Genomic DNA, 17,063 nt, shown 5'->3' on the forward strand with positions numbered 1-17,063 from the left:
TATATATATATATATATATTTGTGGCTAGCTTAAAAACAGCATATTGAAAAGCAAATGGCATCCAACTTACTTATTAACTGAATGTACTAAAAGCACAAACAAGCAGTAAATGATTATGATATGCTAAGAGGTTAAGGATTTACTTTGCATTTGACATACTATAGATATATTGTGCAAATACTGTACAATATACCTATTTATCCATGTCTTAATGCATATTTAAACCTTTTAAGGGCTTTCCCAGGATAAATAGTGCTTTTCACAAAATGTGCCCAGGTTCTGTCTGACTCCACCAGCACAGATACCTTATAATAAAAAAAGGGCATCTTAAACATTGCCTTCTATTCTTGGCTCTCTCTCCATAAGCATTACTTAATTTCTCCATATCATCAAGTTTAACTCAGGGGATTGAAGTAGGCATGACTACTGAAAAATGTACACTTTGCATATCTATTTATTGCTTTATTTTAGCGATTTCCTTTTATTTCTTTTAGTACCACTATTGGAACTTGGGGATTATAAATAAAAAATATATACTGTTTTAAAGACTCTGTTATACTACAATAGTTTTAGATAGTGATCTATGAGCAATATACACCCCCGCAAGGTTTGTATGCCTTGAGCTATTCTAAACTGGCTTTCTTGGCATAATGGTTAATTATCGCATTAGAGATGTAGATTTCTGGACCTATAACCGGTTTAAAAAATATATAAAATATGAGCATCATATATGTACATGTATCTCTGGGCATGACCAACAACTCATTGAAGCATCTCAGCCAGGGTTATTGGTTTTATGACACACCCTGGCTACAAAAACATGCAAATGTATCTACTATATAGAATGTGCAGCAAACAAATTGCATACACTCGCTTATACAAAAGTTATTATACATAAAAATGAAATGTTGCCCTCCCTGTTTGTACATGTTAAAACTAAACTGAGTATACGCAGAATCCCAGATCACATAAGGTCTGGAAGGGTTTATCTTCCCATAATTCGGACTCGTAATCAAAATCAATACAGTGGGTGGAGAAAGCAAATTTAAGATGGCGGTTGCATGTGTTTTTGCAAGCAATATGATCTAGCGATAACAAATAGATTGCTGATGATGATATTAGTAAGATAAATCATGTATAATACGTTATACACAAGGGGGAAAAAACAGCACAGCCCTTCATGGATTTTTTAATACTTATCTGCCCAAAGTTAAGAACAAAAAAAAAAATCATGGTACCATAAAAAAAGTTGTTGCTGTCCAAGTAATAGTATGATCGATAGCTACCACAGCTGTAGCAGTAGTGAGCAAAAAATTTCCAACCATTATTTCCTGCAACAAAAAATAACTACAGGTATAAATCTCTGCTTCATGGCATAGTAAAAAAATATAAAGCATAACAGGGTGAGTGTAAAAACACCTCTTAAAAGCCCAGCATCCATAGTAAAAGTTTACTTTAAATTCTGCCGTGCTCCTCCAAGAGCTGTGCATTTTGCATTCACCATAACTTTTGAAGACTCTATGCTATAAAATAAATATGTCAATATTTCACTGCAGTAATCTAAGAGGCATAGGTTCCTATGTTTATCTATAAAACTAGAGCACCTGTCATAACTCTCTCTGGAAAAAAAACATTCTAAGAAAAATATATCTATATATTTTTAATTTGTATTCTATAAAATGTAACTAATTTTTACATCAGACATGTAAGACACATGCAGCGATAGATTATTAAAAAAAAAAAATCTCTGTAGAATTTACAACAGTATGGAAAGTTTTTTGATACACTATACATTTTTGTTCTGTCAATAAAGTAAAAGCAAAAGTAAGCCATACAAAAAGAAGGAAAAATACACTATAAAGGGGTAATTACCAAAATATTTTTAATGCCTTTATAATTAGAGACCACAAAGCTAATGACTATGTTTTAAACAATGGATACAACTATAATAACAATACACACAGCAAATATCAATTTTCCCATAATGTTTTTTTCCATTTGTTACCATCGTTTTTTTTTGTTTTTTTTTTGCGAGATATCGTTATCGTTATACATCCTCTACAAAATAAAAGCATTTGAATGACACATTTCTCCTAATATTTAGTAACTATGCAATATCTAGAAATGTTAATGGTTTAAATAGCACAAATTAAAATACATTAGTGTTAATGTTAATTTTACAGATGACGATCACATAAAAGGTGTCTGTCGGTATTTGCATATAGATGCACAAGAATGCAAACTATGAGTGAGTTAATGTCTTTTAAACTGTGTTTTGAGTGTCTTTTTTTCTTTTGCCATGGATTTAATGTTTGGATCTGGTCCAAAACAATTGCACAAGCCAAATTTTGCTGAAGAAAAAAAAATCTGTTTATATACTCGCTTTCACGAAAGCACTAGAAAATAATTTATGTAGAGGCCGGATTTTTTAAAACACCAAGGGAGTGGTGTGGAGGAGGAGGCAGCACTCACATTGAAATGCAATCACACATTAAAAATAGGTAGTTTGATAACATAATCAGAGGGCAAGAGGCTTCGCAGACATTCCAAAGCTTCTAAAGGCAACTTGACAAAAGCCTGAATGGGAACAATATCATATGCTATCATTTAGCTTCCTGATGTCATGTGGACAACTGATATCCTGAACACTTTCACTGTTTATATAAACACATTTCATGTTTACCTTGATTAAAGCCCCAAAGGCCGACTTCCTCTGAGATTAAAAAGTATAAAACACAAACATAGAGAGAATGAGTGTCCTCTGAGTGACCAGCAGAAGAAACCCTTCTCATGTAATATGTATTATGTGGAAGAGCAGAAAAAGGACTATTTTTTTAAGACTTCCTATTCTCTAATAGAAATGACAGTTCATGTTGCTCTGTTATCTTTGGCAAAGAATAACATGCGTTACAGAATGTTTTTGATTTTATTTTAATCAAAGAAAAAAAGGAGTGGTAACATGCTGGAACCATGTTGTCCTACTTAATTGCAAGAAGGAGAAACAAGCTATGGTGGGCGCTTAGATCCACAATTTTATGATTGCACTTTTAAATGGAACAAAATTTAATTTAGTCGTACAGAGCACAGAGTACTCATAAAGCAGAAAGAAAAAAAAAGTAACAACATAATTGAGGGAGCAATCCACAGCCAAGGTGTCGAACACTGTGTTAAAACCACTGTGATAAACAGCCTGGCAATTCATCTAAATCAGTGTCACAGCAAAGCAGCATCCTGCAGGCTCTTTTTTTTTGGAGCAGTGAATGGCTTGTGCAGTTCTAGTGCCTTTGGTCATTTCTCAAAAACTTGAAGCCAGGGTGCTAAAGCCTTACTACTGTTTACAATATATGTGCTACCCAGCACCGTGTCAAGATCAGATAACAGCACGTTGAAAACCACAAGCAGAAGGCTCCTTCTCCTCCTTCACAAACCTCCTACTGTAGATGGAAAACCACTGACTGTATCTGGGGGCATGCCTGTAATTGATGGCAGAACACTTAAAGTGTCCAGCAGCCGGGGTTATTTAGCAAAGCAGAAACTTTTAAAGTCAGGGCAAAGCAAATTTAAAGGTGCTAAGGTCACTCGCAGTGAAGAATTATGGCTTTGCAAAAGACAAATATAGTACATTTGTTATCCTGTCACTGCCATCAAGCAGTTAAATACACCAGCAAAGCAAAATCAACATTTTCTTTAGCTGACTCAAAGGAACGGGTTTCTTATTCCTACAGATATACATTTTTACAAAAAATTACAGTATTATGTTAGGTAAACAAAAAAATAATTCCCACACAGGTATCCTCTAAACATTTTTTTTCCATACAATACAGGTATCCTTAAAAAAATATTTCCCATACAGGTATTCTCTAAAAAAAAATCCATACAGGTATCTTCTAAAAGTTTTTTTTCCCCATACAGGTATCCCCTAAAAAATATTTCCAATACAGGTATCCTCTAACAAAAATATTTCCAATACAGGTATCCTCTGAAGAAATATTGCTTATACAGGTGTCCACTAAAAAAATCTATTTCCAATATGGGTATACTCTAAAGAAAGGTTTTATCCCATATGGGTAACCTCTAAAATGTATTTCCCATACAGGTATCCTCTGAGGATACCTGTATGGGAAATACCTTAGTATCTATGGAAAATACCTAAGTATCCCTCATACAGGTATCCTCTAAAAAAAAGTATCTCTCATACAGGTATCCTCTAGAAAAAGCTATTTCCCATACAGGCATCCTCTAATTTATAACTACAACTACAATTAATAAAAACAGAACACATTTCTGTGTTCTGCCACCGGATAAGAAGCATTAAAAAGTAAACAGAGGCAGTAAAGGTAAAATATACTTTATAAATAAATATGAGTTTTCCTTTGTATGCAGTATAAACAAAAAGTGCACTATAAAGGGAACGTAAATCATAATGTTTACTGCCATTTGATGCATGGCCCAGGATATTACAGCCAGTACAAACATAAATCAATATTTACAGTTAAATATCAATTTAAATTTTTTATTTGGCAAAATAAAACAAAAAAGCCTAGTATGCAAAATACGACCTGTCCATGTGCATGGGGCGTAATCATTTAAAATACAGGTAGTTAAAAGTGGATCATCATTTATGGTTAATTATTAATTGTTCTTGTCAGTTGCACTTGAGACAAAAGCAAACGAGTGCATTTTAATAGCTGTCATTTTTTGAGTGCAGTTATTTCTACGGCATGCAGGGAGAAGTAGCCAAAGGAGAAGTAATACCCCCAACCAGACGAGGGCTGGTAAGTGGACCTACATTGAGCACTGTGCCGGTGCTGATGCTGCCATTCGGTCTGTCCTAATCCGCTGAAGCACGCTTTGAGAGCTTTTTCCTGTAGCATGCAAGACGACGGGCTCGCAGTGTAGAAATCCAGCATTTGCCCCGGGCTCACCGCTAGAACATCCATACAGTCAAACATGATTTCCCCCCTATACCAGGTGCCTGTAAAAGTGCTTTTCCTTTAGGTGCACAGGAGAATGGCATCGAAAAGTACACCCAACTCCATCAAACTCTGCCCCCTTTTTTCTTTTTTTCTTTTTTGGCACGTAGGCTGTTGGTCTGTTTCCCAGACCAGAATCATGAATTATGACAGACAACACAGCTAAAAGCCTGTAATTGATCCAAATGATCATTTACTATTTTCCAAGCTTCCCAGCCATTCCAGCTTAAGCAGGAGAAGAGAGAAGGAGGAGGAGGAGGAGAGGGGGGGTGATGAAGAAATCCAAGCTGTCAGCTGCAGGCTAAAAACGTGGAAATTCCTGAAGGTGCTCGCAGGCTGCTGTAGCAGTTCGTACGCCGTGCCCGCTCGCTCTCTGGGTGTAAGTGAGCTGAAAGTCTGCGAAAAATTTGAACTGCTCACTTCCTACTACTTGTGTCACACAAAATGAAAGATTGGATTGCCTAATATATGCGAGTGAACTCTCCATGAACCCTTCCCAGGCTGCTAACCTTCAAATGACCCAAACCGGTCTGACATCACCAACTCCCAGGATTCTCACACAGCTTAAAGACTACCAGCAGCCCTGCAGAAACAGACAGGCGGAGGGAGAGGAGCAGGCAAAATGCTCAGCTTTATCATGTGTTCTTCCCGGCTCACCGTGCTGACAGTAAATGCGCTACTTGAAACAGGAAGATAACAGGAAAACGTGCGCGCCCGGCTTGATGTGTCAATCCTGACCTGTCAAGAGGTTTATTCTTCTTTAATTGTGTGCTCTGAGCTTAAAAAATAAATACAAAAATTGCATTTCCCGTGGATTCGATTTTTTGGCATAGCTGCTGCTCTAATGGTCGGATCTTATGAAAAAAAAAAATGCGCGCTTCCGCTTCGCAACTTACCGACATTTTAACTGCTGGTTATGTGATGCGAGACACTGGCACTTATAAGACATGTACATTCACTCTGCCACTTATAGTGCGCCATTCACACCGTGAGCATTTGCACATGTTTGTGTGCGTTTGTTTTCCCGCATCCCCATTGATTTAGGACCCCCAAAAAAATGCGCGCTTTGGATTCGCAACGTACTGACATATTTACTGCTGGTTATGTGATGAGAGACACTGGGGGGAATTCAACAAAACTGGAGCAGACAAAATGTGGAGCAGATTTGTACTGCAACCAATCAGCTTCTCTATCATTTTAAAGTCTTACCTGAGCAATCTGAAGAGAGATGCTGAGTGGTTGCCGTGGGCAACAGCTCCAGATTTAGTTTGCTTCAATTTTATTTCCCCTCACGAGCACTTATAAGGCATGAACATTCACAATGGCACTTATAGGGCCCCATTCGCACCGTGAGCATTTGCACAAGTTCTGGCTTCCTGATTGGCTGGGAAGCCGACACCATGCTACCTCATCACCAAGTGGCGAGGAAGCATGGAGCTGGCCTTCTGGCAAATCAGGAAGCTGGGTGGCAAGTAATGACTCGCCGCCTTTCTTCCTAATTGGCCAGCTTCCCGACCAATCAGGAAGCTGGGCGGCGTGTCATTACACGTCGTCCGACTTCCTGATTGGCCGTGAAGCCGGCTCCATGCTCTTTCGTTACCAAGTGATCATGTCATCTGCAATACACACCGATTTACAGAAGATATACGGGGGGCTGATAAAGCTGTCGTAAAAAATGCGAGTTGACTGGCTGTTGAAAACTTTTTTTGAGTCACTGACCTAAAAAAAAAGCATAAAGTCAGAAAGGCCAGTCTTCATATTTGTTTCTGGTCAACAACTTAGGAATACTGAAAATATTGTATGAAAGCTATGACAGTGTTGTCACTGCAGGAGGAAGTGAGGGGAATTCACCCCAATGAGGCCGTGTATAGTAAACAGAGAAACCTGGTGGCGCTCAATCAGAACTAGACAAAAATGAAGCTGGTGCTCTACTTTAATGTCAAACGTTGGAAATAAAGGGTTATTTATACAGCGCATACATTAGGATTAATAGCTAATGATAACAATGAAGATGTATCACCTGCAGAAATCCCAGACTCCATGTGACCAAACACATCTCCATACACACTAAGTGGAATTTATCAGAACTGGAGCAGGTAGAAACTGGAGCAGTTGCCCATGGCAACCAATCAGCATCTCTCTTCAGTGTGTTCAGCTGAGATTTGAAAATTAAAGGTGGATGCTGATGAATTCCCCTCACTGTATGCACTCGTATACTGCGCGCCGGTATCAATTATGCATCAACTTATTAAGATTTGGTTGGAATTTCATTCAGGTGTCTAGGCACATTTACTGCTTTCATTCTATCCAAATTACTGTCAGAATTACAACTGAGATTACAAGAAATTTCATACAAAATGTTTAAAGAAGAACTCCAAGCAGTTGAAAAATTAACCCTTGCAGTGGGGCTATCCTGAAACTGCAAGGGTTAACTGCTCATTTTAGTCTAGGGGCTAACATTAAAAAAAATACACTCACCTGATCCTCAGTCCTACTTGGTTGCTATACCGGTCCTTGCAAACTCTTCCTCCCTTGGCTTCGGGTGTGTCTAAGGACCTGTGATGTCATCACATCTAATCCAACTGCATTAGACATGAGGAGGCCAAGCGACATTACACACCGAGTGGAGGGGGAGAGAGGTGAGTGGTCACCTCATCAGGTGAGTGTATGTTCTTTATATTAGCCCCTAGACCAAAATGAGCAGCTAATCCTAAAGTGCGGAGGTAGCCCCACTGCAAGGTTTCATTTTTTGATTGCCTGGAGTTCGTCTTTCATTGATTTTTTGCATGCTGTAAAACCATTAAAGGAGAACTATGGGGTAAGTGTTTTTCCCCATAGCTCTCCTAAGGGTCACAGGAGGACACATACTAGCGTCCTCATGTGACCCAAAGCTCAGTAAATCGCGAGCTACATTACTGTCAAGATCCACCCAGCTGCGTGAGTGACAGCTGGCTCTGCCTATCTAGAGGCAGAGCCAGCTGTACCCGCCCCCACCCCCGTCCGTTCCTCCAGTCAGCGCTGGAGGATCAGAGCCGGGAGGGGAAGAATCCCTGCAGGGAGCCGTGAGTGACAGTCTCGGCTCTCTGCAGGGAGATGATCGAGAAGTGCGACGGTATGTGTTCACTCACTTCCCGTTCTAATTAAGGCGGCGTGTGACAGTTTCACTATCACACGCCGGTTTGAATTATGAGGCTGAGTGATTTTCACTCAGCTCATAGTTCTCCTTTAAGTTGAAAAAAAAATTGCTTCTTATACCATACATGTTAGAACCACATGATAAACTTAAATAATACTTCTATTTTATGTAAATCCAACTAGAATATCAAAGAATTGGATTATCAAGGAATATTTGGGGGTACTTCATCCAAACTGGTGACAGATGTCTTCTGAATGGTAGCTATGGAATACTACAGCGTTGCCCTTACGTATTAAATAGGTTTGTGGACTTTCTGGATTTAAATGCAGCTATTTAATAAAAATATCTCAGCAATATTTGTGAATGTTACAAAATATTTGGTCAACAGAGACCCAGAAAAACATCCTGCACCAGCTCAGCGTTTTTTCACATTTCATGGTTTTGCCAATCTGCCGTGTTTTATGAAGTCCCAAGCTAAGTACATCTTGCAAATTTCTCTTCTGCGATTCCATTCTTTTTAAAGATTTACCATTTGCAGTTTACAGATCACTCTTATTTTTAGTCATTTTAAAAATCAGGAATTATGTATCTTTTCTATTTATCACAAGCTATTTCCATGTAGTCCTTTGATTTCACACAGCAGCATTCATGTCCAGTGTGGTACAATGTTTGCAGATAACCATTAATCCCCAGCTCTGTCCTGATAAAGGGGCAGGCAGGGGTGAGAAGTCACATATGCCAAATTTAATCAGAGCTCAGTGCTTTTTCTTTATTAGAACAATAAGAAGGCAAACAATCAAGGGCAAGCCAGCAGCAGCTTTGGTGTTAATATCACAGCACAGTTCGCCTATGGGGTGAGTCGTGTTGTGTGCTTGTATCCCTAATCACCCCCTCCTGCAGCCCCCTTCAGCACAAGAGGCCAATGTTGAAGCATCGATGAAAGCCATATTTTCTTTCTCACAGATACAGCATGGGATGGATGTACCCTTCAAAATAGTGCCTGCCACTTCAGAGGGCCATTTTCCAACACTTAACTTGGAAAATGACTGCGGTTTTGTGGCTTCTTGCAACCTTAAGCACTGCTCATTATTACCACCATCCACACAGCACTGTGCATCATCATTGTAGCATCATTATTACGGCTGTGTCTATGATTAGCATTGCCGTTTCCTACATCTGTGAAGTGATATACTTTTAAGTGACTCTGTACATCCGAACATTTTATTTACATCTATTGTTATATGTGCCAGCTGACTGAAGCTAAAGTTGCCCATGGATGGTCAAATATTTTCCCAAGTAAGTTAGGCTTTTAGCAAGAAATCAAAACCATTGGCACAGGGTCTACATGACTGGGTTTTAAGGGGGTTGGAATACGACAGGGGTTAAAAACGTGTAAAGATGGAAGTACGTGCCTATTGGAGGAGGCAAAGAGGAACAGGAGGGGCCTTAAGGGGTGATATGGAGATGGGATTGCCACCTTTAATACCTTAGTCATGACATCTGCCCATACTTGCATGAATCGCCCACAACCAGGACTACAATTCTTGCCTGAAGCTGACAGCTATGCATCCTTCACTATGATTGCCACACTTTAAAAAAAATATGGAAAATGTGCCTATGTAATTACAAGGACTTCTAACTTCTTGGAGCGTCCATACTGCCCAGAAGCACATGGGAGATGGTTTCATAAATGAAAGTCATTGCTTGCCTTTACCTGCCCACGTATAGGCAGCCTAAATATCTAACCACTTTAGATAAAGCCATAACAGTGCCCTCTTATGACCCAAATGCCAAGAGCTGCAGTATGAATTTGACATTGCTTTATCAAGTGACAATTTGAATGAAAGGGGTTCGAGAATAACTAGACAAAGTCATATTTAACCCTTTTATTGGAGCTAATTACATTATACTATTGTACATCAACTTTTTTATGCTTCATTAATAAAAGGGCAAATAGCAGTATTACACATGGTAGAGGCCAGAATAAGCTACTTTCTTCAAAGGGTTATGGAACATCATTGACATTTGCATTGTAGTATTCAAGGTTTTTTTGGGGGTCTTTTTAAATATACATGTTAATGTGATCAGCCTAATGTACGTAATGATATACATGGGTGCTGAGGTATTGAAAGAAAAAGAACTTGTTGCCAATGGGGGAATGGGGCAGCCATATTTATTTGTTTCTGCTTGGTAATGGTGTAGTTACTATGCTTTTACTTTTCCCATCTCTTAAAGCATATCTAAACCCAAAAATTCAATATATTGAAGTTTGTCAGTAGATGTAGTAGCTGCATTAGTTTTCTTTTTTTTCTTCTTCTTTTTGTTCTTTATTTTCGCCTTGTAACCCTGCATATAGCACACTTCCTGTCCCTTTATATACAGTATATGCCTTTTTCTCCACGTTATCTAAGTGGGCAATCAAGACCGGCATGTACTCCAAACATGCCAAAAAACTGTAGACATCTCATTTGAAAACCTCATAATTTATGATACATAAAGGAAAAACATTATTATATTGTGTAATAAGGACACTATATGGGCATTATGTTTGGGGAAAACACTGCATGCCAACAGTAAAACTTTATAGCAGCGGTAAAAAAAATGGGGAAGAAAGTATGCTGTTGTGAGCCTGCTTTGTTGGCCAAAGTCTTGGCAGCTTTCAGGCATTGATGGGCCATACAATCTCACAGATTCATATACGTACAGTATACACCCGTATATATCAATACATTTTCATGCAGGAAAGGGCATAACTAGCTCCCTTCCTGTGTGCTTGTTCCAGAAAGTGTTTGGTTGAGGTGACTACCAACAAGGGGATATATATTTCTTTAAATTAATTAGCTTTATTGCTTAACCTTTTGTTAAAGATACAGCCATGTAAAGTCAAGGAGGTGCTGTGTGTTAAATATGAATGTCTCTATCATCGTGACTTAGATGATGATCACATGACATTTTAGGAGGTAATATTGCAACCATAAAATACCTAAGGCCTTATTCACACTGAGAGGAATTTATCAAACATAGCAACCAATCAGCATCTCTCTTTCATTTTTCAAACTTAACTGAACAAACAGAAGAGAGAAACTGATTTGTTCACATGGGCAACCAGAGCCATAGCTAGCTCCTTTTGCGCCCGAGGCAAGAACAGAAAATTGAGCATCCCCAACAGACGTGTTATGCCACCTGACGTCGCGCACACACGGTGTCATGGGACAATGTGCCCCGCCTCCAGGATGGAACTGGTGGCCAAATCCAAAATAGCATAAACATTTCTTTCGTTTGACAAAACATTTTTAGTTTCCGTTCATTTAGTCCGAAACAAATTTGTAGTCTTTGCACATGTCTAATAATATGACGTCTTGAGCATTTTCTCGTGCTTACCTTTGAGCGACAAAATGACATGCAGCATTCACCTCAGTCATTCTGTTCGCTACCTCTGAGGTAGCGAACAAAATGAAAACTGACAATGTAAACAAAAGAAAAAAAACCATCAGTGTGGGGTCCCCTCCCAAATCATACCAGACCCTTTTGGTCAGGTAGGAATGTTAGGAGCGTTTTATTTTTTTTAAAAATAAAGCAATTGTCAAAAACTGTTTTTGTGTCTTTTGTTCAATTAAAGGATTTTTTCAAAAGTGTGGTATATTTATTTACTTTTTATTTAACTCTTTAATGAGTGAATGAGTAGGGGTACAACTATCCCTTACTCATTCACAAGGGGGGGGGGGCAGCATCTGAGTGCCCCCTTTATGAAAAAGGGAATCCAGATGCAGATGACCCCCCCGTCTGCAGACCCCCACAACCACCAGGCCAGGGTTGTGGGGAAGATCGGCATGGGGACGAGGTGCTTTTCCAGGAGATCACACCCTGGAAAAGCACCCTCCTGGTAGACTACAGAGTTAAAATAACAAAGATATACTCACCCGAATCTCAGACCCAGATGGCTGCTAGTAGAAATGTAAGACGGCAAAAAATGTGTATAGGTTTGTTTCGTTTTAGATTTTTCATTATTTAGGGGTCTATTCACGAAGCTGCTGAAGGATCTGGCCGTAGCTTCGGCCGATCCTTCGGCTAGCTTCGGCCCCAGGACCCCTTTGGTTCAGTAGAACCGAAGGGGTGCTGTACGGGCTATTCACATAGCCCGTACAGCCCCCGATCATGGCCGAGCTGCTCAGCCGAGCCGAACGCATATGCATCGGTCAAACAAAGCTTAGATGGTCAAACAAAGGGGGAGCAAGGCTGCAGGAACCAGTCTAGCAGCCAACTGGGTCCAAGATTCAAGTGAGTATATCTTTGTTATTTTAGCTCCCCAGTCAAAATGGTCACTGGCATTGCAGAGGTAGCCCCAATACACGGGTTAAGATTTCATGTCTGGAGTGTGTGCTAAACCTGAGATGAAATTCTCTTGACCCTGGCCGATAGATAGATAGATAGATAGATAGATAGATAGATAGATAGATAGATAGATAGATAGATAGATAATATAATACTACAAAACATATTATAGTAAAATCATTTTTATGTTATTTACATATTTATTTAAAACTATTATAGCACTTGCTTTGCATTACAAATGTCAGACCTCTAAAGATTCTTGTACACCATATATACTATATGAAATGAATTACCGCACTCAGGGCCGGATTTCCCACAAGGCCAACCAAGGCCCGGCCTTGGGGCAGCAAGGAGTAGAAGGGCATCAGGGGTGTGGAACTGATATCTCCCGATGCCTGGGCGGGTAGTTGATACATGCTGGGAAATTCAACTAATCCCCAGAAAGGATCTCAGGAACATAGTGAGCGCGCACTATGCTAGCGCATGAATTGTTCATATACTCAGGTGTGTGTGTGTAGAGCTGCAGCTAACGATTATTTTCAAAATCGATTAGTTGGCCGATTTTAAGTTCGATTAATTGATTAATCGGATAAAAAATAAAATACATTTTAAAAAATGGCTCCATTGATGGGACTACTAGTTTGTGTTGTGATTGCAGTCCATCACAGGAGCAAGCTTGGAGCGGTGTGTAGTGTGCAGTATAGTGAAATGAAAAGTGTAAAATTATACAGCAATCAATGCAGAATGGCACCGGCTATAGAGGACTACAACAAATCCCAGTAATAGTACATTATACATACAGTGTATAATGTATTGATGGGATTTGTATTCCTATGTATAATATACAGCACAATGTACCATCAGCTATAGAGGAATACAAATCCCAGCATTACATGTGGGGGAGGGGAAGTGCAGGCTTACCTGAGAAGTCTTCCACCAACTTGCTTCTGAGATCGGGCCTGCCTATTAGCGGCTGTTATCCCCCCACACCTGCTCCTCCTTACGTCTTCTCTCCTGTCCCTGTGCTGATCGTGGATGTGGGCGGGCGGTGAGCGTGAAGCGGGGAGGAGGTGCGGCGTTTGGAGCGTGGTTGGAGGCAGGCGGGTCTGGCAGTGGCGAGCATGAGGTGGGGAGGAGGTGCGGCACGCAGCGTGTATGGAGCCGTGAACAGGGCCAACTAATTGGAAGCCGATTAATCGATGATTGACAAAGTTGACAACTTTTTCAATAATCGATTATAATCGATTATGTCGATTAGTTGTTGCAGCCCTATGTGTGTGTATATGTTTGTATGTGTGTATTTTTGTGTGTGTGTTCCAAATTCCATTTACAAACGATTTCATGTATACCATATAAGGTCCCATAAACAGAATAGTTTTATGTAGCCATGTAAATGTTTACTTTAGACAAACCGAAAGAAAAAATGTAAATATGTCATGCATCTTTTTGAAATATTAAGTTTAATCGGTATGAAAACAGATGAATAGATAATCATATGAGACATATGTAAGCTATGTATGACTTTACTTATTTTAGGCCAATATGTACTCTGGCTTGGCAGTAAGTGGAATAACGCTGAAACATAATAGCTGTAATCATGATTAACCTCAGAGGAGACAATAGTGTGATTTGAACATTCCTGGCCAGAAAGTGGAATTTTAATGGGAAAGCTGAGATGTTTATCAGTGAGACTTTGTTGATGTCTGAGACACTGCTGACAGCACTAATAACAAAAACAAGACCATAGGAAAGAAGAAACATTGAATGTGCTCAGAATACTAAAACTGCTCTGAATCTATTATCAATTCATTAATATTCATGTAATGCAGATATTATAGGACCGTGAATATACAGTATATATGTCTTATTAAGTCTAGTAGTGCCAATGCGGTATTCACTATAAAGCTACAAAACTCTATTGTTTGGGCATACAAATGCAAAGTGTGATCATAAATGGCTAAATCCTGCCCCCAGACCAAATTTTTTGAAGCCTGTGGTGTGCATTAAAAAAACCCCACTATGAATAAAAGAAGTGAAGCATGAAAAAACACCACACAAAGAAAGTGCACAAAGGTGCTGTGGTCCTCCTCTGAAGAGCAAGGGCCTCAAATCCCAGGGTGCAAGGCTCCTGACAGGGGCAAGGTACCCTGGTAAACCTAGGCCAAAACCAAGCAGACTCAGATCCCTAGAGATCAGCCGAAACAAGTCCAACAAGCACTTGGTGAGGGCTCTTCTGAAGAGAGAATCCCTATGGGTAAATGCAAAAGAACTGAAGGCCACAGAGCCTCTACCGAGACACCAGGATGGGCCCTGAAAGCACCCACACCCTCCTGAAGCCATAATTATTTGTCATAGAGATCTCACAAAATTATTTCAATTAACATTATTTAAAATAATCTCGGTGCTACCTGGAAGGTGTTGAAGGCATGTATTTTTTTCAGGTGGAAAAAAAAAAAGGAAAAAACAAAGAAGGTGAGACAAAAGGTTCCTGAAACAACAGCAGAAAGGACAATATCTCCCCAATGCTGTTCATATGGAGACATGGATAGCTTTAGAATCAGAGCTGGCATATGGATAAATCACTAGCTATGCTAAAGTTTTGTGCTTTTCTTAAGTCAAATTTCCTGATAGTTGAAAACACCTTTAAATAAGTGGTTCCAAGGTACACTGCGCTAGGAATAGGGTCTAAATAGCTTATAGGACCAGCAGCAACTATGTATGAAAAAGATGTCTGATATGGTAAATTAGTTGCGCTTGATCTAAATAAATGTGGATTCCAAAGTGGAAAATATCATGAATAACACACGAACATCTATACAAATAACTAAATATTCTATCCTAATGTGTGTGTGCATATTATTATTATTAGGAAGATTATATTTTCACGATTAGGTATTTGAAATCACTACCGTTGTCTACTAGATCAGGTTCACACATGCAAGAGTGTTAAACCCACGGGTTATTCATATAAGGATTGCAACTAGGTTGCTGTATTTGTTTTGTGTTACGTTTGTCACAGATTACTCAGAGCCACACTAAGTGATCGTGGGGTGTTTGTCACACAACAATTATTGATGTGGGGTGGATGAATACTAGTTTCACGTATCACATGCCTAAATAAGAATTTTGGATATTTCCACACTGATTATGGCTCTCTCTTGGAACTAAGAGATTGGTCCATATTGAGGGTTTGATCATACACGTATCGATCACACATTAGGATAGAATATTTGGTTATTTGTATAGATGTTCGTGAGTTATTCATGATATTTTCCACTTTGAAATCCACATTTATTTAGATCAAGCGCAACTAATTTACCATATCAGACACCTTTAAATAAGTGTTAGTCCAGCTGCAACAACATTCACATAGTTATTAAGGTTGAAAGAGGCTCATGTCCATCAGGTTCAACTTCTAAAACCCCTGCAGTTCTGACCCAGAGGAAGGCAAATTTAAACCCCCCAGAAAGGGTTGTCAATTTTACCACACAATTTTAAAATCTTTTATTTTGCCATTACTACATCATGTGGTAGAGCATTCCACTGCTTAATTAGACTGTCACCTTGCACATTTAGGGCACCTATACTCACCTTTCTCCATGCTTCCCCTTCTAATCCATAAGAGAGCTCCATGTCGTATGGTGTTGTTGACGTTTATACAAGAATAACTTCTTCCTCCTCCATCTCATTTGACAATGTCAATAAGCCACTGGGACTGGAAATATGTAATTTAGGTCGAAGCACTGCATGCTCAGAGGCGGTCACATGCTCCTCTGTACTGGGAAGAACCAGGTATTTACCAAAGGCTCAGAGCAATGGAGCTGCAAGGGAAGTGTATCAGCAGGCTCATCTTTATAAGAGAATCAGTCACTTTGCCCTGAATGGGAAACGTGAAATATTATCTTTGAACATGCTTACAGCTAAGAACACTTTCCTAGGTCACAGTATCTAAGAAGACTTGTGGAACAGAGTCACTGCAGTCCTCAAGAGCTATATTTGGAAAGTGCAATGAGTTACCAGCCAATAGAAAAAAAATATAATTCCAGCAAATCAGGAAATAGGGATGCTGTCAGTTTACACCAGCAGAACTAATTTACACAAACATGCCTCAAAGCTTTCCAGCTCCAAATACCCAACTACTGAAACCCATTTATACATGAACCTTGACAGCTGGTATATTGGTATTGCTAGAGAGCTATGACATTAGACATTATGACAATCATCATTATGCACAGGAACTGTTACATGGGATAGCAAGAGGAATGGTAAGGGTCACCTTATTGCTCCTACAGCAACAGCAGTACTAACAGTACAGTCTACTGAGCATGTAGTTGTAAACGTCTCTGTGCAAACAGCTGTGCATAAACTGTCGAAGAAAATAGTTATGCATTTTATGTATTTGACTTATGCAATAAAAATGCTTATGTTTTTGTTTAATAGATGTATATTTGCAATGATAGGGGCAAAAAGCAAAAGGTACACATATGCACATACTGTATGTTTGTGAACAAAACAACTCCTGAAAAATATGGGTAACCAAGACCTTGAAGCTGTTGCTCACATTTAAAAAGGGCAAAATAGTTTTATGGACCAGAAACAGATTAGAGACTTCCACTTCTTC

The 17,063-nt window shown here is 39.3% G+C and overlaps 1 protein-coding gene across 3 annotated transcripts in view; it reads right to left on the reverse strand.

Annotated features, from left to right (window-relative positions):
* Window positions 1-17,063, reverse strand: part of RARB (retinoic acid receptor beta) — a 311,193-nt gene that overhangs the window by 153,436 nt on the left and 140,694 nt on the right. For 2 of the 3 annotated variants that reach the window (XM_018570211.1, XM_018570203.1), the window contains exon 1: window positions 4,791-5,361. The exons of the other annotated variant lie outside the window; for it this stretch is intronic. In XM_018570211.1, coding sequence (XP_018425713.1) covers window positions 4,791-4,953 — 163 coding nt within the window. In that variant the 5' untranslated portion in view covers window positions 4,954-5,361. Of the gene's footprint in view, window positions 1-4,790; window positions 5,362-17,063 lie in introns of those variants that run through there. 3 annotated transcript variants of the gene reach the window in all.

Source organism: Nanorana parkeri, unplaced genomic scaffold (genome assembly GCF_000935625.1).
Source record: "Nanorana parkeri isolate BGI_ZX_2015 unplaced genomic scaffold, ASM93562v1 scaffold37, whole genome shotgun sequence".
Classification (NCBI taxonomy): domain Eukaryota; kingdom Metazoa; phylum Chordata; class Amphibia; order Anura; family Dicroglossidae; genus Nanorana; species Nanorana parkeri.